The following is a 27,425-nucleotide window of genomic DNA, read 5'->3' on the forward strand; positions in this document are numbered from 1 at the left end:
AGAAATCAATGAAGAAAATTTGATAGACATTAAGATATAATTTTAAATAGTATATTAAATTAACAACTTTTATTTTTTCTGATCCCATTATTTTTCACCAAATGGAATTCAGAGAATGTCATCTTCTATCAACTGCTTCATAAATTATATTCTCTAAGGAAATGGATTAGAAGGAGAGGGATAATACTAGTCGTTCAATCGCTTAATGGACAGCTTTAATCGTCAAAATATAATCTTGTCCAATAGCTGTTTATTTGATTGAGATTAAGAATACAGAAACTTGGATGGCTCAGTTGGTTGAGCATCTGCCTCCTGCTTTCAGATCTGGTCATGATCTTGGGGTCATGGGATCGAGCCTCACGTTGGGCTCTGTGCTCCAAGGGAAATCTGCTTGAGGATTCCCTCCTACCCCCTCTACTACCCCTACTCACAGTCTGTCTGTCTGTCTCTCTCAGATAAATAAATAAATCTTAAATAAAAGATTACAAAACTATTAATTTTCAGTGATTTCAAAATAAAACTGATCACTAAAATCTAATGGGTGTCAGTTACACTAGAGCATATCATTGAATATTTTAGTTTAGCTGTTTTCAATATGTGGTCTGCAGACGCCTAAGGATCCCCAAGACACTTTCAGTGGCTCATTGAGATCAGAGCCATTTTAATGGCTTATTTACCATTTTCACTGAGTTGACATTTGCACTTCAGGATGAATCAAGACATGCACCATGCACCAAACTGTATAACATCTCTTTTCTCTGATGCCAATACATCCACTTCCACTTAAAAATGTCTTTGATGAAGCGGCAAAAATTATTAATTTTGTTAAATCTAAACCCCTGAGTACCTGTATTTTTAATACGGTGCGTAACCAAGTGGTAAGTCTACATAAGGCACTTTTTTTAAAAGATTTTATTTATTTACTCATGAGAGACAGAGAGAGAGAGAGACAGAGACACAGGTGGAGGGAGAGGGGGAAGCAGGCTCCCTGTGGGGAGCCAATGCAGGACTCGATCTCAGGATCCCAGGATCATGACCTGAGGCAAAGGCAGACACTCAAACTCTGAGGCACCGAGGTGCCCCACATAAGGCACTTCTGTCACTTACCAAGGTTTGCTGGTTGTCATGGGGAAAAACATTGTGTAATTGTTTCAGTTGTGAGCTCAACTATCTACTATTTCCAGGAAACATCACTTTTTCTGAAAACAACAACTGACAAACTAATATCAATACTTAAACTTGAATATATGGCTGACATTTTCTCCAAAATGAACAATGTGAGCCTGTCACTTACAACTGACAATATTTATTGCCAATCACACAATTTAAGCTTCAAATGCGGGCTTCAATGAGCTTGCCAGCTTTGCAATATTTATAGACTTTTCTGATGAATTTGGTAGTTGTACAAATGAAATTTCATGATATTGTATAACGAAATTCAGCAACATTTGGAAGATCTGCATAACTCAACATAACAATATTTTCCAAATGTTCAATGTATCATATTACAAAACCATGCATGGGTAAAAACTACATTTAAGTTACATAATAGACCAATAGACAGAGCAATGGATTTTAATGTAATAAAAAGTTTATTCATACAGTTTCAAAGTTTCTGATTCTACCTTACATTAACCTTTATGAAATTACTGCTTGCTGTTATCAAAGAAATCCAGTCTCAATTATTTATAAAGGCTATTTAAAGTATCCTCCCTTTTTCAACTATATATTTATGTGCAAACCTGGATTTTCTTCATTTATTTCAACCAGAGTAACATCACAAAACACAGAATGCAGAAGCAGATAGAAGAATCCACCTGTGCACCTTTATCTTTCTTGGTATCCTCATTTCAAAGTGACCAGAAGTCTAGAAAGGGCATTTCCCAGAATCCCCAGCCATCAGGTTTCTGGGTTGGAGTCCACTCCAAGCAAAGACCACAAAGTTTGAAAGAAGTAGAAACCATTATTTTTTGCCTAGTAAGGGACTCAATGGGCTTCAACAGAAGTGATTCTTTGCAGCTTCCTCAGATGCAATCGTTCATCCGGTGCAGTGGTGAGTGGAGATCAGGAATGGGAGTTCCCTGTGATTCCTGGAGGCTCCTAATCCTTGCACGGCTTGTGATAAAACTGAGTGATGGTGAGTGTTTTTCGCAATCACTGCTCCTCCAGCCCTTCTTATGTTTTTTTTAAGTCACTAGTTCACTGCATTAAGTTTCTTCCTGCTTGAAATACTGTAGGTTTTTGTTGTTGTTGTTGTTGTTGTTGTTGTTGTTGTTGTTTTTCTGATTGAACCTTGACTCATACCAGAAAAAATGCTTAAGTCAATTCTGGAAATGTGAGATTTGGCAACACTTCTTATTTTAGCCTAAACGTATTCAATGAAAATGTAATCAACTGTTACCACACTGAGCAAAATATTTAAATAGGCTTTATAGGATAAGAAATGAGAGAACACATTGATTTGGGGGGAAGAACACAAAAAAATCCAAGATATCAATACTTTTTATCCCCATGATTTATTCATTGCATATCTGGAAGCCTGTATTTCCCGCTCCCCTTCACCCATTTTATTCATCCTCCCCTCTCCCCTCCCTTGGACAACCATCAGTTTGTTCATGGGTTTGTTTCTGCTTTTTGTTTTGTGCTTATTGATTCATTTATCATAGATTCCACATATAAATGAAATCATCTGTTTATCTTTCCCGGTCTGACTTATTTCATCTAGTATAATATCTTCTAGGTTTATCTCTGTTATTGTAAATGGCAAAATCTCATTCTTTTTAATGACTGGGTGATATCCCAGTGTGTGTGTATGTGTGTGTGTGTACCACATGTTCTTTATCCATTCTCCCATTGCTTCCTATATTGGTTATTGTAAATAATGTTGTAATAAACATGATTTATTCGTCTTGTTTCTTTTTTCAATCAGTCCACTTTATGGCTTGGTTCTCCTCTGTGAACCACATATGGTTCCCAGCTGACCCACTTGTCCCTCCCTGCTGGATTTCATTTTTCTGTAGCAGAAGCACCTTATCACCTTCCAACTACAAATTCCCATCTTGTCTCTCAAAATAAAGAAATATTAATTTTTACCTAGAAAAATTGCAGTTAGCTTTAAGTTTTGGTTTCCCAGCCTTCCTTGTCTCTAAGTACTAGTAAGTAAGATCTATAGAAATTTCTGTGTAAATAAAGGTGATATGTGGAACTTCCAGAAAGCCTCAAGGATAAAGGAAATATGCTCTTCTTCCTTGTCTCCATGCTGCCCCTGGGATACAGATAAGATGTACTGCTATAGCAATTGCATGGAACCACAAGGATAAAAGCCATGCCCTCAGGGGGGCAGGATGGACATGTAGAAGCACAGGTCCCTAATGACCATGGGGTTGGCATACCTGCCTAGACTGCTTTCCCCTAGATTCTTTATATGAGAAATAAATAAACTACCCATCATATTTCAGCTATCTTCTTTCAAGTTTTCTGCCACACAGAAACCCATGCAGTGCTAACCAAACCTGGTCCTAACCTATAATTCTCAAATTATAAATAACACAGGGCTATTTTGAAAAAAAAAATTCTGTGGAAACTTGGCAGTAACAGATGAGGATGTATGGAATGGAAGCGAAATACTACATTCAGTGGAGGGCATCACTGTCTCTAGATATTTGTTATCACTTCTCTGCTGCAGAATTATTCATCATTGTCCATACCTATCCATAAATCCCCTGCCTTCCATCACCTTCTTGAGGCTCTCTTCCCTTCTAGATTGACTTGTCTCTTAAATGATCTCTTCTTGTGCACTCCCCATAAGTCAAAATTCCTCTTGATTATATTGTCAACAGCTCGTTTCTGTCTTTCTCACCCACTCCATCCAAACTACATGCATAGCATCACATTTCCAAGCAATCCCAGTGTCTTTTCATCAACAAAGGAACTATCTACCCCAGAGAAAACTTAAGCAATCCCATTGGAAAAAAGCAGCCACAATTAGTTTCTAATCAGATTTTTCTTCCTATTTCATCATTACTTAAGAAGCAGCAAAAATACAACTGTGAAAATGTAATGAAATCAGAATTCCCCCAACAGATTTTAGCAGTTTCTGTGTATCGTGAAAAATACCTAGAAAGGCAGGAGCCCAGACACTGCTGATTCTCCTATGACTAATGTGAAAGCAGAAGCCATTTCTTTTAACAGAGATACACCTCAAGCAATCTGTTATCCTCCCCACTTCCAGCCACTCTTGCTGATGTATGCAGACATTGCCACCCTAAGCCTCCCCTTGTTTACTACAGCTGTTAGATGATTTTTCTCTCAAACTGTCATAGGATGCAGCTTCTCTCTTAAAAACAGCATAAAATGTTTGCATTTTTGCTCTCTTGCCATCCCATAGCTTCTAATTAATGACCATTCTCAGAGAACTTTGTTATATGATGCACAGCCTCTTCAATCCCAATGACTAAAATTATTCTTCCATTTCACATGGATAATTAAAATTAAGACCACAGCTTGACAATTTCCTTACCTCTTCAGTCTCCATTGTTTTTCATCTCCATTCTACCTCTGATATGATAATCATATTTCAATTTGTCACCAACTAAAGTTTTACCACTTAAATCTTAAACTCTAATTTTCTCTCACCAACAATTTTTAGCATTCTATCTTTTTCTCCCCCAGTCCCATCATAACTACTTTTAAGCCTCTTAAAAGAATTCTGGGAAGAGAAGGAAGAGCAAAAGATTCTCTGCCTCTCTTCTTAGAAACTATCCAAAAATCACAAGGAAAAAAAACAAAAAGAACACTTCATCTTCTGTTTATCTTTTTAAAATATTTATTTAATTTCCAACAAGCTTTTATTTCCTTTTTGTTTTATTTTTTTATTAGACTTCGATTTGCCAACATATAGTATAACACCCTGTGACATTAATGAAAGTCCATAACCTGGGATGAAAGTGATTTTTAAAAAGCTACAAAATGCAATGTAATTTGGATCAAGGCATTGAAAGTTTAGACAAGATCTCAATAGAATCCAGGCAGTGTGCTCTGAAATTGAGTTTACCTTGGTGACATCACATCCCAAGGGCAAACAGTAGTCCTCTGTTAGAACAGCAAGGTTATGGCGGAAGACAGGCAGTGGGAGCCCACCTGATGCTTTTGTGTTTCTTTTCTTTTTCTTTTAAGATTTTTCTTATTTATTCATGAGAGACAGAGGCAGAGACATAGGCAGAGGGAGAAGCAGGTTCCATGCAAAGAGCCTCATGGGACTCGATCCCAGGACCCCGGGATCACAACTTGTGCCAAAGGCAGATGCTCAACCACTGAGCCACCCAGGCATCCCTATTTTTGTATTTCAAACAAGTGGCCTGGAAGGTGGAACTGAAATAAGAAATATATAGAAAAGCTATCTTTGCAATGGGAGTAACAGCATAGAGAATAAAATATGGGTAAAGCACAGCTTTACACAGCTTCTGATCTTGGACAGCTGGAATAAAAAGAAAAAAATCTCAGCACGCCTGTGTGTGTGCACGCATACTCATCTGCACACATGCACACACACACACACACACACTCCGTATCATACTAAAACAGAAACATAATAGACTTGCCAGAGCCCTAGGGCATCTTCTTGATACCCTAAAACACAGGAGATTAAGAAAACGTTTAGAGAAGGTTGTCTGAATTTCAATATAGTACAAGTTCACCCTCCTCTCCAATGCCACTTCCAACACTTCAGAAATGCTCATCTTTCCAGGATAAAGAATACTAAGAATAATAAGGATCCCAAGGTCCTGGGATCGAGCCCCTTGTTGGACTCCTCGCTCAGCGGGGAGCCTGCTTCTCCCTCTCCCACTCCCCCTGCTTGTGTGTTCTCTCACTCTCTGTCTCAGATAAATAAATAAAAAAATCTTTTTAAAAAAGCTAAGAAAAGAAGGAGGATATGGAGAATACACTAACAAAATGCAGATAAAAGTCATTCGTTAAAAACTAAATATAAAAAACAAAATAGTTGATTATTACTTGCAATCATGACTCTGTGCACCAACCTATAGAGTAGTGTCCTTTGCATTCCCAGCACCTAACAGAGTGGCTTGCACATAATAAATAATTTCATCCAGATTTGATGAGTAAATAAGAGATGTTCTGAGACAGCATTTCGGATATTATTGCTTTCCATTTGAAAATGATTTGCAATAATTGGGCCTTCCTGGATTTCCTGAAATGAAACAAATATATGTAGTTTTTGCACTCAGATTGATCAAGGTAGATCCTTTTGAAAATCTAATTAAACTAAACAAATATTTGCTGAGTCCATACTATGTACAGATCATTCTGTTAGTTTCCACTGTGCATTTAAAAATGAGGCCTCGAGCAGTTAAATATCCACTATTTAATTAATTAAAATTTTAATTTAAAAGGTAAAGCTTTTAATTCGTCTAGGGAAGTAAAAATGGTATTTCTTCCCTACCACTTCATTCCAGAATATATTCTAACAGTGAAGCCCTTCTACCAGTCCAATATAGTAACAGTTTGAATAGGTGGATAATACAAACTATTCTAAACAGTGCAAGTGAACTGGATTTCCTTACATTTAATAATATGTGGTCACAGTTAATGGGACTTCATAAATTTATTTACTCCTTCAGCAAGTATTTGTAAAATGCCTTCTATTCAGAAGATGTACAGTGTATTATTAGGCAAGTTGAGAGTTCCTAAAACTTAGTATATTCAAGGCACAGGTGACATTTGATTATAATGCATTTTAATTTCTGTTTGTAAGTAAGGGGATTTTCATTAACTGTTTCATATCAGATAAAAAAAAAAACAGACAGGAGGAGACTGGTTTTTTTCCAAGTTGCCATGCCATCCTAACATGTAAAAATACAAACAGACTTAAAAATCAACAACTCTTCTTGGATCCATAAGAGAGATGAAGACACAGGGCAAATCACTGCACCCAAGACTGAAGAGACAAAAGTCAAATACAGGGAGGGAAAGCAGAAGCACAAGAGCTAAAATACCCATGGGAACTGGTACTGGGTCAGGAAGCCCTGCACATTCATTAACTCAGAATTAAAAACTCCAGGTGGACTCAGTCATAGACAACCTCCACCATTTTGTGACATTTACCTCCAGAAGCTCAACCAGGTTCCCATAGTAAATATCAAAGAAAACTCCACTTGGGCTTCCAGTCATGGACAGAGAAAGGGAACCATCTTGAAATATACCAGGGCACTCTGTTCTTCTTAACAAGGGCTGCCCTCAGGGGGAACTAGTTAACCAGTGCCTAACCTGATGGGGTATTTTCAGAACCTAACTGACCTAAGAGAGGGAAATACCCAACTCCAGTCCACTCTAGCCATGCTGTCCCATCTAAGAGGGGAGGAAAAAACTGAGAAATTCTTGTGACATTCACAGTCTAGAAGCACTGTCTCATTTAAAACCTAAGATCTAATTATAGTACCGAAGGATGATTCCTCTACTCTCCCAACTCACCACCACATTGCTAAAGGCCTATTTACAACAGTTCTTTGTACCCAGTACACCATGACCAGTTATCAAAGAAAAATTGCAAAAGCATAACAAAAGACAAAAAAGCACAATTTGGAGAACAGAGCAAGCATCAAAGCCAGACATGGCAAAGATATTGACATTTTCAGACTGGGAATTTAAAATAGCTAGGATTGATGTGCAAAGGGCTCTAATGAATAAAATAGACATCATGCAAGAATAGATGGGCAATGTAAACAGAGAGTTGGAACTCCTACAAAAGAACAAAAAAGGAGAGCTAAAGATTAAAAAAAAAACACTGTAATAGAAATGAAGAATGCTGACAGTGGGCTTATAAGTAGACTAGACATATATAAGGACAAAACCTCTGAGCTTGAGAATATCTCAGTAGAAACCTTCAAAATTGGAAAGCAAAGAGAAGACTTTCTGAAGAAAACAGAACAGCATATCCAAGGACTTGGGACAACTGCAAAAGGTTTAATATATGCATAAAAGGAATACCAAAAGGAAAAGAAAGAGAAGGAAACAGGAAAAAGATTTTTGAAGCAATAATGACTGGCAATTTCCCTGAATTAAAGTCCAACACCTACCCACAAATCCAGAAACCTTAGAGAACACCATGCAAGATAAAAACCTACACCTATGCATATCATTGTTAAACTACAAAAAAATCAAAAATAAACAAAAAATCTTGAAAGAAATCAAAGAACAACAAGACCTTACCTATAGAGGAACAAAGGCAAGGATTACATCCAACATCTCCTCCTAAATCATACAAGCATGAAGAAAGTGGAGTGAAATAAAGTGTTGAAAGAAAAAGCCACCAACCCAGGATTCTGTACCCTGCGGAATCATCCTTCAACAGTGAGGAGATAAACAAAAATTGATGGAATTTGTTGCCAGTAGACAAGCCTTGCAGGAAATGTCAAGAGAAATTCTTTGGAGAGAAAGAAAATAGTACAGGTTAGAAACTCACATTACATAAAGAAAGGAAGAGCATTGAAGAAGGAATAAGTGAAATTAAAATAAAAAAATTATTTCTCTTATTCTTAAAAAATATTTCTCTTATTCTTAATTGATCTAAGAGATAACAGTTTGTTCAAAATAATAATAGTAACAATGTATCAATTACATACCCTCATGTATACACATGTTTCTGGATGTTCATGTATAAGTGAAATGAAGACACCAAGATGGAAGAGATAAAGGGGAAAATTAAAATTTTTTTGTTATTATAAGGTATTCACACTATCTATGAAGTGGCATAGTGTTATTTAAAAGTAGACTTGGATTGGGTGCCTGGGTGACTCAGCAAGTTAAGTGTCTGACTCTTGATTTCAGCTCAGGTCAACATCTCTGGGTGTTGAGATCCAGCTGAGCCCTGCATAGGATTCCACACTCAGCTCAGAGTCTGCTTGAGATTCTCTCCATCCTTCTGCACCTCCCTCCCCACTCAACTGCACACTCTCAATAAATAAGTAGATAAATATTGAAAAGAAGACTTCAATTGATTATAAACGTATGTTGAAAACTCTAGAACAACTACTAAAAATATTTTAAAAGATCTATAACTGATATGCTAAGAAAAGAGAGAAAATAGACTTTCATAGAATGCTCAGTTAAAACCGCAAAAGGCAGAAAAAGAGTGGAAAACAAAAAATGGGAACAAATAACAAGGGCAATAAATAGGAAAGAAAGAAAGAAGAAAGAAAAAATAAGAAGAAGAAAAGAAAAGAAAAGAAAAGAATAACAAAAAAAAACAAACTCGGTAGATATCAATCGAATTATATCAGGTAAAAAGTAATGCTTACATTGTTAGTGTCTAGTTTATTAAGAAAAGTCAAGGAATGGCTAAAAATAACATGTGCCCACATATTTACCATATAATCTCCTTTCTCTTCATTTTATTTGTATGCTAGAGAAAATGGGATTTATGAGAAAGAATATAAAGAAAAAGGCCTTTTAAAAGTTGATTTTAATAAAAGAAACTATAGTCCTTTTGATTATTCAGAATCTCCTAAAATATGTTCCTTAGAAAACTTTTTCCCATATATAAAGGGCAGTTCACAAGAAAGGACTTACATGGCCAGATCAGTTTGGGAATTGTTGGATTCTATAAACTCCTTACAAAACACAGGAGCGGATCAAAGAGTCTAAAAAGTCTCACAGTAAAGAAAGTTCAGTTAGCCAAATATTTTCCAGATTTGGGGAAATGTGAACAAATTTTGGCAAAGAATGTGATCCCGTAACTCAAAAGCACCAGATCTTTACAAGTGGTCGAGCAGAATTAGCTAAAGATGAATATGATCCGCGTCTATACCTCAGTCTCTGTCTTTCCTGCCTCTTTTACGTAAAAGGACTGGCCCCTTCCTCCATGTGCACTTGGGTTGCAATTCCCTTTTACTTTCTCAAGGACTTTATTCCTACGCCATCTATTTTCTAGAGATGTTTTTCTCTGTCAAGATGCTGATCCATTAACTATAGAAACATTCCTTTGTAACTCCCATTTGGGTAAAAAATTTACTTGAAAAATGTCAAGTTCCATCTATTTCTTTGCTCCCTATTACAGCAAAATTCTTGAAAGTTTTTGCTTGACATCTCTTCCTAATATTATGTCTTCACTCTTCAACCTATTCTAATCTAGCTTTCCTCCACTTCACTCTATTGACATTGCTCTTGTCAAGGTCACACAATTCCATGCGGCCAAATTCTGTAGACATTTTTCTATTTCTGTCTTGGTTTACTCAGAACATTCCGCATAACTGGCACTCGTTCCTTGAAACACTATCCCTTATTTCTGCAATGTCATAGTCTTCTGTTTCGCACCGTATTTCATCTCTGACAGCTTTGATGACTTCACTCCATCCACCTGGCCTAAAAAGTTACAATTCTCAGGGTCAATTCAAGTTACTTTTGTTTCTCTAACCTCTTACTAGAACATTTCATTCATTTCCACAGCTTTAGATAACATACCTACTTAGATTACGATTGCCCCAGTTCTAAATTCTGAGTGCTAATTTTTATAGCTAGCTGCCTGTTGACACTTTAGCATATATACCACACACAGCTCAAAGGTAAGAAGCCCCAAACAGACAACTTGCTTTCCTACCCCATCCCAACTTCTGCTTCTGTATTACCTATTGCAGTAAAGGCACCTAGCCTCCACCTAGCTACCCAAGACCTATTACGGAGCCATCTTCGTTCTACCCTTCCTTTATCTCTCATATCTAAGTCATTAACGAGACCTGTCAATTTTTCCCTCAAATATTTATCTTGAATCTGTCCACTTCACTCCAGCTCCATTTTTACCATTTTAGTTCAAGCTAGCATCTTCTCCTACCGGGTCAATTGCAATAACTTCCTAACTGAACTCTTTGTTTAGTCTCCTGCCCCTTTCCATTCAATACCCCCCACAGCAGTAACTTTTTAAACATGTAAATCTGGTTGACTCAAAGTCTACACTCCACTGCTCAAAATCATTCAATGGCTTCCCAATAAACAATAGACAAGATCTGGTTCGTGTCTACCTTGTCTTGATCCATTTGCCCCATTTCTCACATGTGTTGGCTTTTCTGGTTTCCGTCCTCTTTCTGTAAATATGCCCAGTTCTTCTCCTCATGCTCTTTCCTCTCCCTGGATTGTTCTTTCTCTATTTTCCATAGAGCTCACCTTTCTTCTTTCATATCTTCACTCAAACAGTAACTCAAATAACCCATCCCTGCTAATCCTATCTAAAGTTGCCAGCACTCCCACCAGATTCTATCACACTTCCAAGTTTCGTTCTGAGCACTTCAAATGGTCTGTATTGATTGTGTTTATTATTAAGGGATGATAGAAAGTTAAGCTGGATGCGACTTAGGTATCATTTGTCTTTCTGCACACACACTCCACATACATCCCACACACATCCCTGAAGTCAGAGATCTTTTTTTATCTAGTTGACCACTGTGATCCCAATGCCCAAAGCAAATATGGCACAAAATACCTGCTGAAGTAATATTTATTGGATAAAGTAATAAATAATCTTCATTATAAACAAATAAAGACCCTTAAAATGTGTAATTATCTTTCAGTGTCTCTAAGGTATTATCCTTGTGAATTTCAGTGGAAAGTGAGTCTAAGGAGATTAGTCCAGTTTCTAACAAGAAAACCTAATTAAAAGTAAAATGTGGAATTTCTAAGCTATATATATCCCTACCACAGCTGAGGTTTAAGTAAGAAAATAATTCACCACCAATTTTTACAAGAATTTTCATATAAAAGACACACCTCATTGCATCCATATCTCCTTTTCAAACTGCAGTTCTGAATATGTTCAATTAAAAAAAAATACTAGACTCCAAAACATTCTTTTCTAGAACTCTGCTCATTTTTTAAACGTAGATCTTATTTTCACCAAAATGTAATTTAGACATTGGCCACTTGGAGGCACTTTAGCTCTTTTACAGGTACTCCCGTTTTACAAATGTCAGGTGCCTTTCAAAAAGGCAAGAATTTCCCTAAGAATATTACATTCGTGATTCCAACATTTTTAACTCCCCAACCCCTAAAATTCAAATGAACTATTTCTAATCCAGGAAACTGACATTACTAACTCATGATATAATCTTATTCTACTTGTCATCATAACTGTCTTCTGTCAGCTTTCTTATAAAAAGATCACAGCACTGTCCATTTTAGGCTAAGTCACAACTAGGGTGAGCATTAGAATCATGCCAAAGAATTTTCAAAATATGCATTTCTGAGCTCCACTCTATCCATTCAGATGCACTAAATCTCAAATGCCAGGAATGAGGCATTAGGTTATGAGTTCTTAAAAAAATCTTTGAGTGATCCTAATACACTCTTAGGTGAGAACAAAGCCCAGTATTTTCAACTTGCTTTGCAAATATATAGAGATACATATCTCTGTGGGGACTAAGTAAGATAGCATGTTGTGCCTGAGGTGGTCAGTTGTCCCCAGTGTCTATCTTCATCCTTCTCCATGTTTCTTCCTGGTCCACTGCATCTGGGAAGATAAACAGTACATTTCTCTGACCCCTTGGGAACAAGACCCCTGGATGTGAATTATGTTATGGCGACCAGAGGCAGTAGTTGAATGTGAACAAGAGGCATGATTTTTCAGCATCTAGCTGTCTCTGCTGGCAGCAAGAATTATGAAGAGGAGGTTTTTCTGCTGCAGAAAATGAGTCCAGTTTCTACATTTTTCAGTGTTGTGAGACTTGAGGCATTACAACAGTGACAACCACAGAGGTGGAACTTCCTAGTGAATCAGTTTTGTATTGCTTTGACAACCATCCAGAAGGTTCGCCCAAAAACCTACTCCTCCAGTCCTTCCTCTGATTGTAGGGACCTCATTACCTGTCTCAACCTACTTCCACTTTAAGTCTCAGAGTAGTTTCCATTTCTTACTCTAAACCCAAACACAGACATACAAAGTGCTTAACAGAGCTTCTGGTACTTAAAAATTGCTTTTAAAATATTATCGATTATTAATATTTATATTTGACCTTCATCATGTTGCTTAAGCACACTAAGCCTGAGTGCAAAATGGTGACCCGCTTCTGGAACTGCTGTGTAGATAAAAGATGACGTGTAAAAACAACTTAGCACAGTAAGTGCTCAATCAATTTCATCTATAGTTATTTTTTTATTTATTGCTATTGTTATTTTAGTTATTTTTATCAATGTATAAATCATTCTGATATTAGTCTTTTAGCCTAGTTTTAGGTTAAAAATCTTACACACTTTGCAACACTGAACAGGTATATGCTAATGTCTATGCTATTGACATGAAGTAGATTTCTAAATTTAGTAATATGTTACACAGGAGGCAGGCTAAACTTAAAAAAAATAATAATAAATTTCTCAAAATTGAATCATATGATTCTTGCCTGTGGATTTTTTTTTTGACTTTACAATTCATCCACTAGAGGGTAGACAAGTACAGTGAAAAATCAGTAAACTCATGGTTTGCTTTTTTGAATGTGGGTAGAAGCCATATTTTTCAAACAGGTTTCTCTGTTGCAGTAACCAATGAAGAGAATATAATAGAATATATATATATATATAGCATATATGCTATATATATATATATATATGCTAAATATCTAAAGACAAATTTCAGCTAAAATATCATGTGTTTATTTTAACTTCATGGTTTCAGAGAATTAATAAGCACAATTTTCGACCATGTACCTATGTACATTTTAAAGCAAAAAAAACCCAACAACACATGCATATATATATTTTTTAATTTAAAGAGAAGTAAATAGCTCATGAGTCATAGAAGCAGAAGCACACAGTGATATTCTAGTGAGAATACCATGAGCCTGGGGATACATAAAGTGGCCATTTTACCTATTAGGTGCTGTAGGCACAATGGTTGGGGTTTATGAATTTTTCAAGATACTAGGAAAAATATGTGAGACTTGTAAGAAAAATTAACTCCCAACCTTGAGATACAAACTGCTTTTTAATTTATACGTACATACATGTGCACAAGTTAACAAACCAAACCCAAAAAACAAAAATCCATTGGGATTTAGACTGAATAGCATTAATAAATTTTCTTAACATTTCCTTCTTTACAAAACTGAATCTTACAATTCATGTAATATTGTTTAGGTTTCATTTAATTCCAAAAGATATTTTATAATTTTCTACGTACAGTTCTTGCACATATTTAGAGTTAGGTATTTGTATTTTTATACACATTTAAGTAGTATCTTGTTCTTAAATTTTAATTTCTGTTACTGGTATACTAGAAAATAAAGTAGTGACAGCAACATGCTAGCCTTATTCCTGATGTAAATGGAGAAGTTTTTAATCTTTCACTATTACATATAATATTTGCTAAGGGTTTAACAATTTTATTAATCTTTTTAATATAGTGACTTAGACTTCATTAATCCCTTGTGTGTTTTTTCTATTCAATTAATTTCTTTCTGCTATTCTATCATTTTCTTCCTCTTACATTCTTTGGATTTAATTTGTTGGATTTTTTTTTCTAATTCTATCATTGAAATGAAGGCATCATTGATTTTTAGACTTTTTCAATACATGTATATAGGACTTTCTTTCTAAAATTTTTTTTGACATTTTATTTTTAAGTAATAGCTGTACCCAATATGGGGCTTGAACTCATTACCTCAACATCAAGAGTTGCATGCTATACCAACTGAACCAGCCAGGCTCCCCCATATAGGACTTTCAATAGAAATTTCCGATAAGTATGGAAAGTGAGTTGGAAATAATCACTTTTAATTATTCAAACTGATTTCCCCATCATCTTTCTTTTTTTTTACATTTGTTTTTATTTAAGTTCAATTTGCCAACATATAGTATAACACCCAGTGCTCATCCCATCAAGTCCCCTCCACAGTGCCCATCACCCAGTTACCCCATCTCCCTGCCCACATCCCCTTCTGTGACCCTTTATTTGTTTCCCAGAGTTAGGAGTCTCTCATGGTTTGTCTCCCTCTTTAATTTTTTCCACACAGTTCCCTTCCTTTCCCTTATAATCCCTTTCACTATCTTCTTTCTGATTAAATTCTTTAGTAATTTTTAATAATATTGTGTAGATTAAAATCATTCTTCTAAACCCATAGATCTTGCCTTTCTTAATCCTCCATGTCTATTCTCTTCTTTAGTGTGTGATATTCCATCTAAAAACACCCGATACACTTACTACAATTCTGGCTTTGGAATACTCCATAGCGTGGTCATGTCTGGAGTCAACCCCACACTCCACAGTAAACAGAACACTTGATCCCCTATTAGCTTCTGAAATCCCATCATGTCTATGAAACCTTTCCTCATAATTGTGGTTTTTGTTACAGGGGCTTGTTTTGTATTTTCTGTGTCATACTTTAGGGAAGATCAGGGTTCTGAATATTTTAAAGAAATCAATTCCTCCTTGGTTATACAGGTTTATACTGTAATGTGGACCATGATTTCAATTTACAATAATGTCAATTTTGCTTTAACTTGGGGGCTGCATTATTTGGACCCTGTTGAATAGTGAGATGAATTTTCTATTATTTCTAACTACCTTACCATAGATGGTAAAACCAGATGAAGTAAACTAGTAACTCTCAAACAAAATGGTAGATATGTTATTTGGAGTGTGGCAGTTCCACAGCCAACTTTTTGGCTCATGAAACATTAACTTGGTTTTGTTTCACGGTTATAGCCTGGCACTGACCTGACCAGTCTTGTTGAAAATACATGCTTAAGATCACGGTGCAGACAGGATGTGAGAGGGTTGAATGAGTCAGCACACACCCACAAACTCCTTTAAGAAAAATAACTACTAGCATTTTGAGCTGGTATTAATCATCTTAGTAGATGGAAAGCATATAAAAAGCGACTCCTTTCAGATGCCAGGCAGAGAGCAGGTTACCAAAGAACTGCAATGGCCAAAACTTTTGACAGAATAATTTAAGGGGAAAGCACTTAGTACAACTCTAAATAAGGAGAATTATCCATAGCTGGGAGTTTCTGGAAGCCATAATTCCTTGGGAACAACCCAAATCTTCAGTTTCAGTGCAATTTATTGAAGTATCTTTCTCCAAATCTTAACTATTGTTAAAAAAAAATCACCTTTTTCATCACTCCTAAGGAAGATGAAAATCATCATCCCATGATTATCCAACATTTTCTGGAGTAAACTGGTCATCATATATTCCTTGAGGGCAAGGATTGCCCCTGGCCAAGTTAGAGGCATATTAACACATACACAGACCGTCCCTGACTTACCATGGTTTTCTACTTAATAATGGTACAAAGGTGATATGCGTTCAGTAGAAACCATACTTAAAATTTAGAATTTTGGGGATCCCTGGGTGGCGCAGCGGTTTAGCGCCTGCCTTTGGCCCAGGGCGCGATCCTGGAGACGCAGGATCGAATCCCACGTCGGGCTCCCGGTGCATGGAGCCTGCTTCACCCTCTGCCTATGTCTCTGCCTCTCTCTCTCTCTCACTATGTGCCTATCATAAATAAATAAAAACAAAAAATTAGAAAAAAATCATGTTATAAAAAAAAAAAAAAAAAAAAAAAAATTTAGAATTTTGATCTTTTCCCAGGCTCATAATATGTGGTAGATACTCTCTCTTGATGCTGGGCAGCAGCACCAACCCCTCTCAGCTACACAATCACGAGGGTCAACAAACAATACACTTACAACCAGTCTGCACCCATACAATTCTGTTTTTCACTTTCAGTACAGGATTCAATCAATTAAATGGGATATTCAACACATTATTTTAAAATAGTTTTTGTGGTTCCTTCCTCTTGCAGCAAGATGGCGGGGGGTGAGGTTGGAGTGACTCTCGGACAGCCACATCTTTCCCGCCAGGATCTCGCCACCTTGGATGTTACCAACTTGACCCCACTGTCTCAGGAAGTTATCAGCAGACAAGCCACAATTAACATAGGTACAATTGGTCATGTCGCTCATGGAAAATCTACAGTTGTAAAAGCTATATCTGGAGTTCACACTGTCAGATTCAAAAATGAACTGGAAAGAAATATTACAATTAAGCTTGGATATGCTAATGCCAAGATTTATAAACTTGATGATGCAAGTTGTCCTCGGCCAGAATGCTATAGATCCTGTGGAAGTAGTACACCTGATGAGTTTCCTACAGATATTCCAGGGACTAAAGGGAACTTCAAACTAGTCAGACATGTTTCCTTTGTTGACTGTCCTTGCCATGATATTTTGATGGCTACTATGCTGAATGGTGCAGCAGTAATGGATGCAGCTCTTCTACTGATAGCTGGCAATGAATCCTGTCCTCAACCTCAGACTTCTGAACATCTGGCTGCCATTGAAATAATGAAACTGAAACATATTTTGATTCTGCAAAATAAAATTATTTGGTAAAAGAGAGTCAGGCTAAAGAACAGTATGAACAGATACTTGCATTTGTACAAGGTACAGTAGCAGAAGGAGCACCTATTATTCCAATTTCTGCTCAGCTGAAATATAATATTGAAGTTGTCTGTGAGTATATTGTAAAGAAAATTCCAGTACCTCTAAGAGACTTTACTTCAGAACCCCGCCCTATTGTTATTAGGTCTTTTGATGTCAACAAACCTGGGTGTGAGGTTGATGACCTTAAAGGTGGTATAGCTGGTGGCAGTATTTTAAAGGGAGTATTAAAGGTGGGCCAAGAAATAGAAGTCAGACCTGGTATTGTTTCCAAAGATAGTGATGGAAAGCTCATGTGTAAACCAATCTTTTCCAAAATTGTATCACTTTTTGCAGAACAAAAATGATCTTCGGTATGCTGCTCCAGGGGGTCTTATTGGAGTTGGAACACAAATTGACCCCACCTTGTGCCGGGCTGACAGAATGGTAGGACAGGTGCTTGGTGCAGTTGGAGCTTTACCAGAGATCCTCACAGAATTGGAAATATCCTATTTCCTACTTAGATGGCTTCTAGGTGTATGCAAAGAAGGCAACAAAAAAGCAGCAAAGGTCCAAAAGCTCTCTAAAAATGAAGTGCTTATGGTGAACATTGGTTCCCTGTCAACAGTTAGTGCAGTCAAGGCTGATTTGGGTAAAATAGTTCTCACTAATCCTGTGTGCACAGAAGTGGGAGAAAAAATTGCCCTTAGCTGAAGAGTTGAGAAACACTGGCGTTTAATTGGTTGGGGTCAAATAAGAAGAGGAGTAACTATTAAGCCAACAGTTGAAGATGATTGAAGAATATTATTTACATAATACGTCTGGATGAAGTTATAGTTTCTGTTAACAACCTGGGGGTATAGGGATCCCTGGGTGGCGCAGCGGTTTGGCGCCTGCCTTTGGCCCAGGGCGCGATCTTGGAGACCCGGGATCGAATCCCACATCGGGCTTCCGGTGCATGGAGCCTGCTTCTCCCTCTGCCTGTGTCTCTGCCTCTCTCTCTCTGTGACTATCATAAATAAATAAAAATTAAAAAAAAAACATTGTTAAAAAAAAAACAACCTGGGGGTATAATTTCAAAGCAATACTGGGGAATATATTTCACAGTTCATTACCTTAGTAGAAGCTGTAAGGTTATTCTCATCTCCTTGCTATGAAGATTTAACTTCAAAATAATAGAATCTACAATAGTTGTCAAATTGGCATATTAATGGGTTCAATCCAACATTTTAGCAGAAACTGATTATTGCTAAATGGTGTCAAATTTATACATCACTTCATGTTTGAAATGACACACCTGTTAAAACCAGCCTTTGCTAAGGCATATATGTACCACACTCAACCTGTTTCAAATAAAGTTTTCCTTATTACTTTAAAAAAAAAAAATAAAAATAAAATAAAATAAATAAAATAAAATAAAATAATAAAATAAAATAAAATAAAATAAAATAAAATAAGTTTTTGTGTTAGTTGGTCTTGCCCACTATAAACTAATGGAAGTGTCTGGGCTTGTTTAAGTTAGGCTAAGCTATGATGTTCAGTAGATTGGGTATATTAAATGCATTTTCAACTTACAATGGGTTTATTGAGGTGTAATCTTATGGTAAATCAAAGAAAATCTGTGTAATAAATATGTATTGAATTATGTATTTCCTTTTTAAGATTTTATTTATTTATTCATGACAGAGAGAGAGAGGCAGAGACACAGGCAGAGGCAGGATCCCCACGGGGAGTCCAATGTGGTACTCAATCCCAGGATCCTGGGATCACAACCTGAGCCAAAGGGAGATGCTCAACCACTGATCCACTCTGGCACCCCTGAATTATATATTTCATAACAAAGTAACTTGCACTATTTCATGAATGCTTAAAAAATAAAAGTGAAGTATTTACAAGAAAAATTTTTAAAATGGTGATAAAGGTTAGAACCATCTTAAAAGACTACTTATGCTATGTGAGACTATCACTCAAGGAAAAAAAAATATTGGAGCTCCTGGTTGACTCAGTTGGTTAAGCATCCAACTCTTGATTTCGGCTCAGGTCATGATCTCAGGGTCTTGAGATCAAGCCCCATGTTGGGCTCTTTGCTCAGCAAGGACTCTGCTTGAGATTCTCTCCCTTTCCTTATCCTTCTCCCTCTGCCCCTATTCTCTCTCTCTCTGCCTCTCTGTCTCTAAAATAAATAAATAAATCATTAAAAACATATTGGCACATGGTTACCTATAGCAGTTATTTTCTATAATGAGATCACATTACATTAATGAATTTCTTAACGATGATTATAAAGCAAACATTTCCAAAGAAACATTCACCACAAACTCAGAATGATATAACCATGAGGCTATTTACAACAGCTATTTGATATGTATCAAGTAATTAAAAGAAGTTGTAAAACAGAAATATGTGAACCTCAAATGTTAACAGAAATTTTATTTTCCTTCTTTTTATTTTGAAAATTTTGAAATCTATAGAAAAGTAAAAACAGTAAAAGAAACTCTCATATGCCCTTTGTCTGGATTCCTCAATGCTAACTTTTTGCTGTATTTGTTTCTCTTATGATATCGGGGTGTGTGTGTGTGTGTGTGTGTGTGTGTGTGTGTGTGTGTATGCTGGACCACCTGAGAATTACTTGCAGTTATCATAACATTTCATACCTAAACACTTTAGTGCAGATCTCGTAAGAACAAAGGCCTTCTCCTATATAACAATACAATTATTTCACTCTGGAATTATAACACTAAAATAATGTCATTATCTAATATACTGTCTAGTTTCAAATTTTCCCAGTTATCAATGCTTATTTGTCATTTATTTTTCCTCTCGAGGTTTACAATCAGTTGTAACGTTGTAGTTAATTGTCATAACTCTTTAATCCAAAATAGTTCCCTAGACATTTTTGTTGTTCATGACATTGAGAGTTTTTTAAGGTCCAGACCAGTTGTTTTCCAGAATGTTCTACTATTTGGATTTTTCAAAGGACTAGATTCAGTTTAAACATTCTGAAAATGATGCTACTATACAGATGAAATTGTGTCTTCGGTGCATCAATAATTGATAACAGTTTCTCCCAACGTACTTTTGCGCCCTACAGTCAAATTCTACAGTTTCTCCCAACGTACTTTTGTGCCCTACAGTCAATTCTATTCATCTCTGGAACCAACCGGGGTGGGGGTTATTTTCCCCTGGCCTCTGCTAACACTGTCTTCCTTTATGGAAAATGTTCACTGTTCTTTTCCAACTACCCAAGGTTTTTATTTGTTCATTGCTCAAATATCATCACCACAAAAACTTTTCTATACTTCTCCAGCCTTAATTTATATATATATTCAAAATACTTATAGTTTTCTAAAATTCACTCAGTTTTCAGTGTTTTATCATAATGAATTACTTTATAGGTCCCCTTTTATTAATAAGAATCTTTTTTAGAGAGAGAGAGGAAAAGAATGGTGGAGAGGGGCAGAGGGAGACAGAATCTTAAACAGGCTCCATGCTTGGCACAGGGCCTGACCCAAGGCTCAATGACCCTGAGATAATGGCCTAAGCCAAAATCATCAGATGCTTAACTGACCGAGCCACCTAGATGCCCCTATTAATATTTATCTCACTGCAGTCATATACGTTGTAATCCTGCTAGATTGCTACTCCATAATAACAGCAAGCATGAACCTTGAATTCTCCACATCTGGATTTTATATCCCACAGAGCCTATCAGAATCCAGAGTAATTAATAAATAGTAATTTTGTGGTCCTTGGGTGAATGAGTGAATTAAAATTACCTTAGGAAAAATCCACCCTGCAATTAACTGCTCACTGTTTTTGAAGAACTTATCCAAGAAAACAGTGTTTTCAATTTACCCCCAGAGGATCATATAAATTCCCAGGGATTTTTCTCTACCTTTATATATAACTATACTTTTAAAAAAGTTTACATTCTCAAGGGAAATTTTCAGAAATTAAGAGTAAAGAAAAATCCAACTGAAAAAGGGCCACCTAGGGATCCCTGGGTGGCGCAGCGGTTTGGCGCCTGCCTTTGGCCCAGGGCGCGATCCTGGAGACCCGGGATCGAATCCCACGTCAGGCTCCCGGTGCATGGAGCCTGCTTCTCCCTCTGCCTGTGTCTCTGCCTCTCTCTTTCTCTGTATGACTATCGTAAATTAAAAAAAAAAAAAAAGAAAAAAAAAAGAAAAAGGGCCACCTTTTACTTGAAAATAGTATTTTCTGTTTTTTTTAAATAGATCAGCTGACTTGAAAAAAAAATCATAGTAAAATAATGAAAAATGGAGGCAACACAGAATATCATATAAGCTACCTCAAGTAACTGTAGTGTTTATTTTTTTATTACTTTGTACAAAAAGTTCCAGAAAACTCAAGCCTTCATAGCTCCACATCTTACACTGTTTGCCTTTATTCTTACCTCTGTTTTAGTGTAGAACATATTTTCCAGTGGTAAATACTTCTTCTTTATGTCTTGAGACTCATTAATGTCTAACATCAATGTACGTCATCACAGATGAGAAAATGCAGAAGGCTCTGGTTTTAGGCCTTGCTCTGTCATGGTTTCTTGTTGCTAGGAATACACAGAAACACTGCTGGCTCCTGCAGATTCTCCTGTTCTTGTGTTAACTAAATATGGATGAATTTCCTTAAGAGAAAAATATTACCTGGGTTGCCTGCATGGCTCAGTGGTTGAGCAACTGCCTTTGGCTCAGGTGATGATCCCGGGGTCCTGGGATGGAGTCCCACATTGGGCTCCCTGCAAGGAGCCTGATTCTCCCTATGTCTGTGTCTCTGCCTCTCTCTCTCTCTCTCTGTGTCTCTCGTGAATAAATAAATAAAATCTTTTACAAAAGAGAGAGAAATATTACCAATAAGTGTTTATTTTTAAAAATTATCACCTGATTGTCAAGTTACTAAAAGATTAACTGAATCAAATTATAAAACAGATGATCTTCAAACTTTGGCTCTGACAAGCTATAGATGTTTATCAAAACCAAACATAATCCTGGAGCATGGTTTATGTCAAGAAACCAACTGCTGATTGAACCTGTCATTAAGTGGATTAACCCACACTTGTGGCAGTAACAAGTCTTATGGCTTTGACACCTTTTCAGGCTCACTGAGGTTGGGAGATATTCTGTGGTCTAGTAAAATCAGGAAACATTAAGAAATACACCATTAAGTTAATTTCAAGAATACAGAACTTTTCAGAGACTGTATTTAATGTTATTTTGAATTGTGAACCTACAAAAAGGGAATAAAGGCTACTTCTAAAAGTTAATTGGAGTAATTTATGATGACTACAGAAGACATAGATCAAAACACAAGTGTTGGGCAGCTCGGGTGGCTCAGCGGTTTAGCGCCTGCCTTCACCCCAGGGTGTGATCCTGGAGACCCGGGATCGAGTCCCATGTTGGGCTCCCTGCATGGAGCCTGCTTCTCCCTCTGCCTGTGTCTCTGCCTCTCTCTCTCTCTCTATCTCTCTCTCTCTCTTAATCTCTCTGTGTGTGTGTGTGTGTTTCTCGTGAATAAATTAATAAAATCTTAAAAAAAAAAACCACAAGTGTATTTGAATTTGAGAGTCAGTGTCATCATAACGTGGACTGTTACCTGTCAGTATTTAGCTGTGAGAACTCAGCAAGGCCTTGGGCTAAGGGCTTTTGTCCTCATGCCTCAGTTTCCAATTTGTAAAACAGAGGTGAAAAATAAGGTTCTTGGGGTATCTGGATGGCTCAGTCAGTCTTCCTTTGGCACAGATCATGATTTCTGGCTCTTGGGAAGAAGCCCCAAATCCAGCCCCCTGCTCAGCATGCAGCCTGCTTTTCTCTCTACTCCCTGCTCTTGCTTTCTCTCACTATCTCTGTCTCTCTTGCTCTCTCTCAAATACATAAATAAATAAAATCTCTTTTAAAAACCCCAAAATAAGGTTTTTGTGAAAAATTAACAAATTCACAGTAGAGAATTGTTATGTCATGTAGAAGTGTTGAATCATTATATTCTAATCAAATATAATACCTTATGTTAATTATACTTCAATAAATAAATAAATAAATAAATAAATAAATAAATAAATTCAAGGTGAAATTACCATATAAACTGAAAGCACTCTACAAATATGAATGGATATTCTATTTTTATTATAATATCCCACATGTTTCCTTGAAGATTTATAATCTTTGCTTTCTCTAGTTAGAAGTAGTAGTCTCTGAGTCTACACTAGGACAAGATGAAGTAAGCTTCTATCTGATACAGCTGTGTAACTACAGAACCAGGCCATAAAACCAACAAGATGACTATTTGAAAGTCCTTCTAATTTTCAATTTTAAAGAAATGCTTTCAGATAAGGAAAACAAATATAAATTTACTTATGTAAAGACTTGTTACTGACACGATGGAAAGATAAAACAAAAACTGTTTTATGAGGGGGACGCTGGGTGGCTCAGCAGTTGAGCATCTGCCTTCAGCTCAGAGCATGATCCCAGGATCCAAGATCGAGTCCCACATTGGGCTCCCTGCATGGAATCTGCTTCTCCTGTCTCTGCCTCTCTCTCTCTCTCTCTCTCTCTCTACCTCTCTCTCTCTCTGTGTCTCTCATGAATAAATAAATAAAATCTTTTAAAAAAATGGTACTATGAGGAAAGAAATAGGAATGGAAATGGGATGTCTATATATATGTTTACCCTGGAACCCTGTAAATGTCTTATGTAATAAAAAGAAAACATAATTTTCTGAAATACAAAGCTAAGCATTTTGTAAAAGTAATAAATTGGGGAAAAAGGATCTAATTGTATATCAAATTCTTGACAAACACACAGAGAAGAATTATTTCAAGTGACTTTAAAGTGCAATACTTGTACTGTCCATCAAGAGTGAGATATATGTTAGGGATAAAAAAAATTGCCACAAATAAATCATAAGCTGCATTCAGTAGCCTTATTGTTAATGATAATGATAACATTGGTATTACTATTTTGAAATCACAATGTTTATAGTATAGGATAAATCAAATAAGAATTTATGTACCCATCCTGTCACCAAGATTTTTAGTATCAAAATATGAGAAAAGTATAAAACCAAGTAAAGTAATACATAGTAATCATACATTTGAAATGGAGATTTTATTATGGATTCATGATTTTCCCTAAAAAAAATTATATTCTCATTGTTATGCACTAATATTTCCCTCCAAAATTCATATATTGAAGCCCTAATCCCCAATGTGATGGTAATTGGAGGTGGAACTTTGAGAGGTGATTAGATCATCAGAGTGGAGCCCTCATAAGAAGAGACAGGAGAGAAATGATCTCTTTCTCTTCCATGTGAGGACACAGTGAGACAGTAGCTCTCTACAAGCCAGGAGGCAGGCTCTTACCAGACACCAAATCCATTGGCACCTTGTTCTTATACTTCCCAGCCCCCAGGACTCTGAGAAATACATGTTTTTGCTTAAGCCATCAAGTCTGTGGTATTTGTTATAGTAGTCTGGGCTGACTAAGACACCTACATTTATTTATCTTTTTAAAAATGCATATTATATAAATACCTGTCCAGTGAAAAGTTCCAGAAGCAGAGACAAACCAGTAGCAATGACCACCTCTGGGGCCCCAATTCTAGTCTCTGAGCTTTATTTTCCTCCTCAGGAAACTGACTGATTCCAGGTCTGAATGGAAAATCTGTCAAATAAATCTGCAACATCTTGTGCTGAAAAGCAAGAAAGTAATCAAACATTATAGAGGTCATAACAAAGAGGCAGAGGAAGCAATTAAAGCAGCTCCCCCTGGCTAATTTAAGAAACAGTTTGAGGGAGAACAAAGGAATGGGGGAAGAAAATCTTCAGAGCTCCAGGAAGTCAGGGGAAGACTATCTGGCTGGCCAATCCCAACCTGTATCAGAAGAAACCAAAGAGAAACAGCAGGCTCTGGTCAACCAAAGTCACCAGGAACCTCAGCAAGTGGAACCAAACGGAAAAGATCTATGAAAGAAGGCGAAACTTCCTGTTCAGAAAAGACGGCACAAGGCAAGAGTACAAGAGTAAGAATTCGGAAGAAAATCCCAGTTCCTCCATTACCTTTGAAACTGCCACCAGCCAACTTGCTTCACCGAAACATCCTGCAGGCCTAGTGCCAAGAATTCAAGGTGAGCACCAAAGGCCAGAAATTAGACGTATGTCTCTCTATATATTTATTTATACATTTATTTCTCAGAGTTCTGGAGGCTGGGAAGTATAAGATCAAGGGGCCAATGCATTTGGTGTCTGGTATGTAAGTGAATCTGTGAATATGCTTACCCAGATCAAAAGAAGAACATTCCTGTCACCGCAGAAGAGGTCAAGATCCTCACACAGACACAAAGAAGATTGATGATGGACAAAAGGGAAATGTCTCTGGAAAGTCCTGGAAAAAAGATACCTCCTGATGGAACCTACTCTCCTGAAGTGGCTGCCCCCCTCTAAGGGTTCTGATGCTCTCCTGGAGGGGTCAATACTGTTGTTGTGACAGCTTTGGCCCCAGATGTCCTGTTTGCTTCCTGGTCCAGAATTGCAGCCGGGGCTGGGAAGATGGGCATCGCCACAGAAGGCCCACGGTGTCAAGTGGTGTGTGGTCCATGGGAGAGGTATGCCTGCAGACACAGAAGGGTGGGTGCACCTGCAATTTCGTGCAAGACAAGGCTGGATGCCTGAAAAGCGGGGGAGAGTATGCACCCTCTTCTTACTCCCCACTAGTAACTTTCCACCCCCACAGCTGGAGGACAATATGCTGTGCCCCAAATGTGTTCGCAGGAATAAGGTGTTAATGAGAAGCCTCCAATGAGCTTTCAATAGCCGGAAAAGGGACACAGCTGTGATTATAATCAATGGCACAAAGAGAACTACAATCAACTCCATGGTGACACTGATGGCCGGACTGCAGGCTACTCACACCCTCTATGCTTCCTGCTTACAGGGACACAGCCTAGTGCATTGCACGTCACCCTCCAACCTCCACAGGGGCCTGTGGCTTCATGGGTTGGGATACAGGGGATCTTAGGTTTTAAATTGGAAGAGCATTTCAGAAATTACCATCCATTCTACTTAATAAGAAGAAAAAGTCATTCATACTACCAAACGTTTACCCTTCTGAAATAGAAGTGGCCTTAACTTCTTTTAAAGTGGGAACCTGAGCCTCACCTGGCGAAGGGTTTGGGGTGGGGAGTGGAGTGGAAGGCACATGTGTGCTTCCACGCTGGATTTCTCTGCAATTCTAGCTCCTCCAGAGACTGCTACCTTCTCAGGTTCGTGAATTCAGGCTGTTGAGTATTTTAAAAAACCAAAGGGAAAGCTTTTTTCCCCACTCCCCCAAAATACTCTTAATATACAAAATATTTTTTGATGTTTTCTTAATAATCTGAGACCTCTATGGTGTGTCTCTGGGATAATAATATAGACCACTTTACAGGTATTATTTTCACTTGTAACTATCATGTGTGTTTCTACTGCTTAAAAATATTTAAAATATTTAAGGGTACTTCTGAATCATAAATTCATAATGTATTGGATTTTAAATTGTATATAAAATCATCTATTATATATAGGAGGCCATATGCATTGTGGGAAATTTTTTTTTTTTTTTTGAAAAATTCTTAACTCAGGATTAAGCCAAAAATCATGATTTTCTTTGGCATGATTCTTTTTAAAACCACTCAAATGAAGTATGAGTAATATTTTTTAAAAAGCTAAACATTTATTGTATATAATGTTTTTTTTTTTCACTTGTGTTGTTATGGCAGTTTCCAACATTGTTTTATTCTGGAAAAATAAAAACAGTTTGAGCATCAATAGAAATGACTGGAAAGACCAGATATTGATCTTATACATATGCAAAATATGACTCAGTAGTTATATCAGAAGAAAATTTTGTCAGCAGTCATTGGTCATCTTCAATATTTACTGAAAGTTTCCCCAGAAAATTGAATCTTGTAAAGATTTTATTTGTTTGTTCATGAGAGACACAGAGAGAGAGGCAAAGACAAA

At 36.9% G+C, this 27,425-nt stretch overlaps 1 protein-coding gene and 1 pseudogene across 1 annotated transcript; both read left to right on the top strand.

The window, feature by feature from the left end:
* The first annotated feature begins 16,793 nt into the window (after window positions 1-16,793).
* Window positions 16,794-18,270, top strand: LOC129515267 (eukaryotic translation initiation factor 2 subunit 3, X-linked-like). Its single transcript, XM_055334064.1, is given in 3 exon segments — window positions 16,794-17,381; window positions 17,384-17,781; window positions 17,783-18,270. Coding segments are annotated over 3 exon segments (1,323 nt in total). The 5' UTR covers window positions 16,794-16,807; the 3' UTR covers window positions 18,134-18,270.
* Window positions 18,271-25,390: 7,120 nt separating this feature from the next.
* LOC129515212 (developmental pluripotency-associated protein 4-like) lies at window positions 25,391-26,226 on the top strand (annotated as a pseudogene).
* The last annotated feature ends 1,199 nt before the right edge of the window (window positions 26,227-27,425 follow it).

The sequence above is a fragment of the Nyctereutes procyonoides genome, unplaced genomic scaffold, assembly GCF_905146905.1.
Source record: "Nyctereutes procyonoides isolate TBG_1078 unplaced genomic scaffold, NYPRO_anot_genome, whole genome shotgun sequence".
Lineage (NCBI taxonomy): Eukaryota > Metazoa > Chordata > Mammalia > Carnivora > Canidae > Nyctereutes > Nyctereutes procyonoides.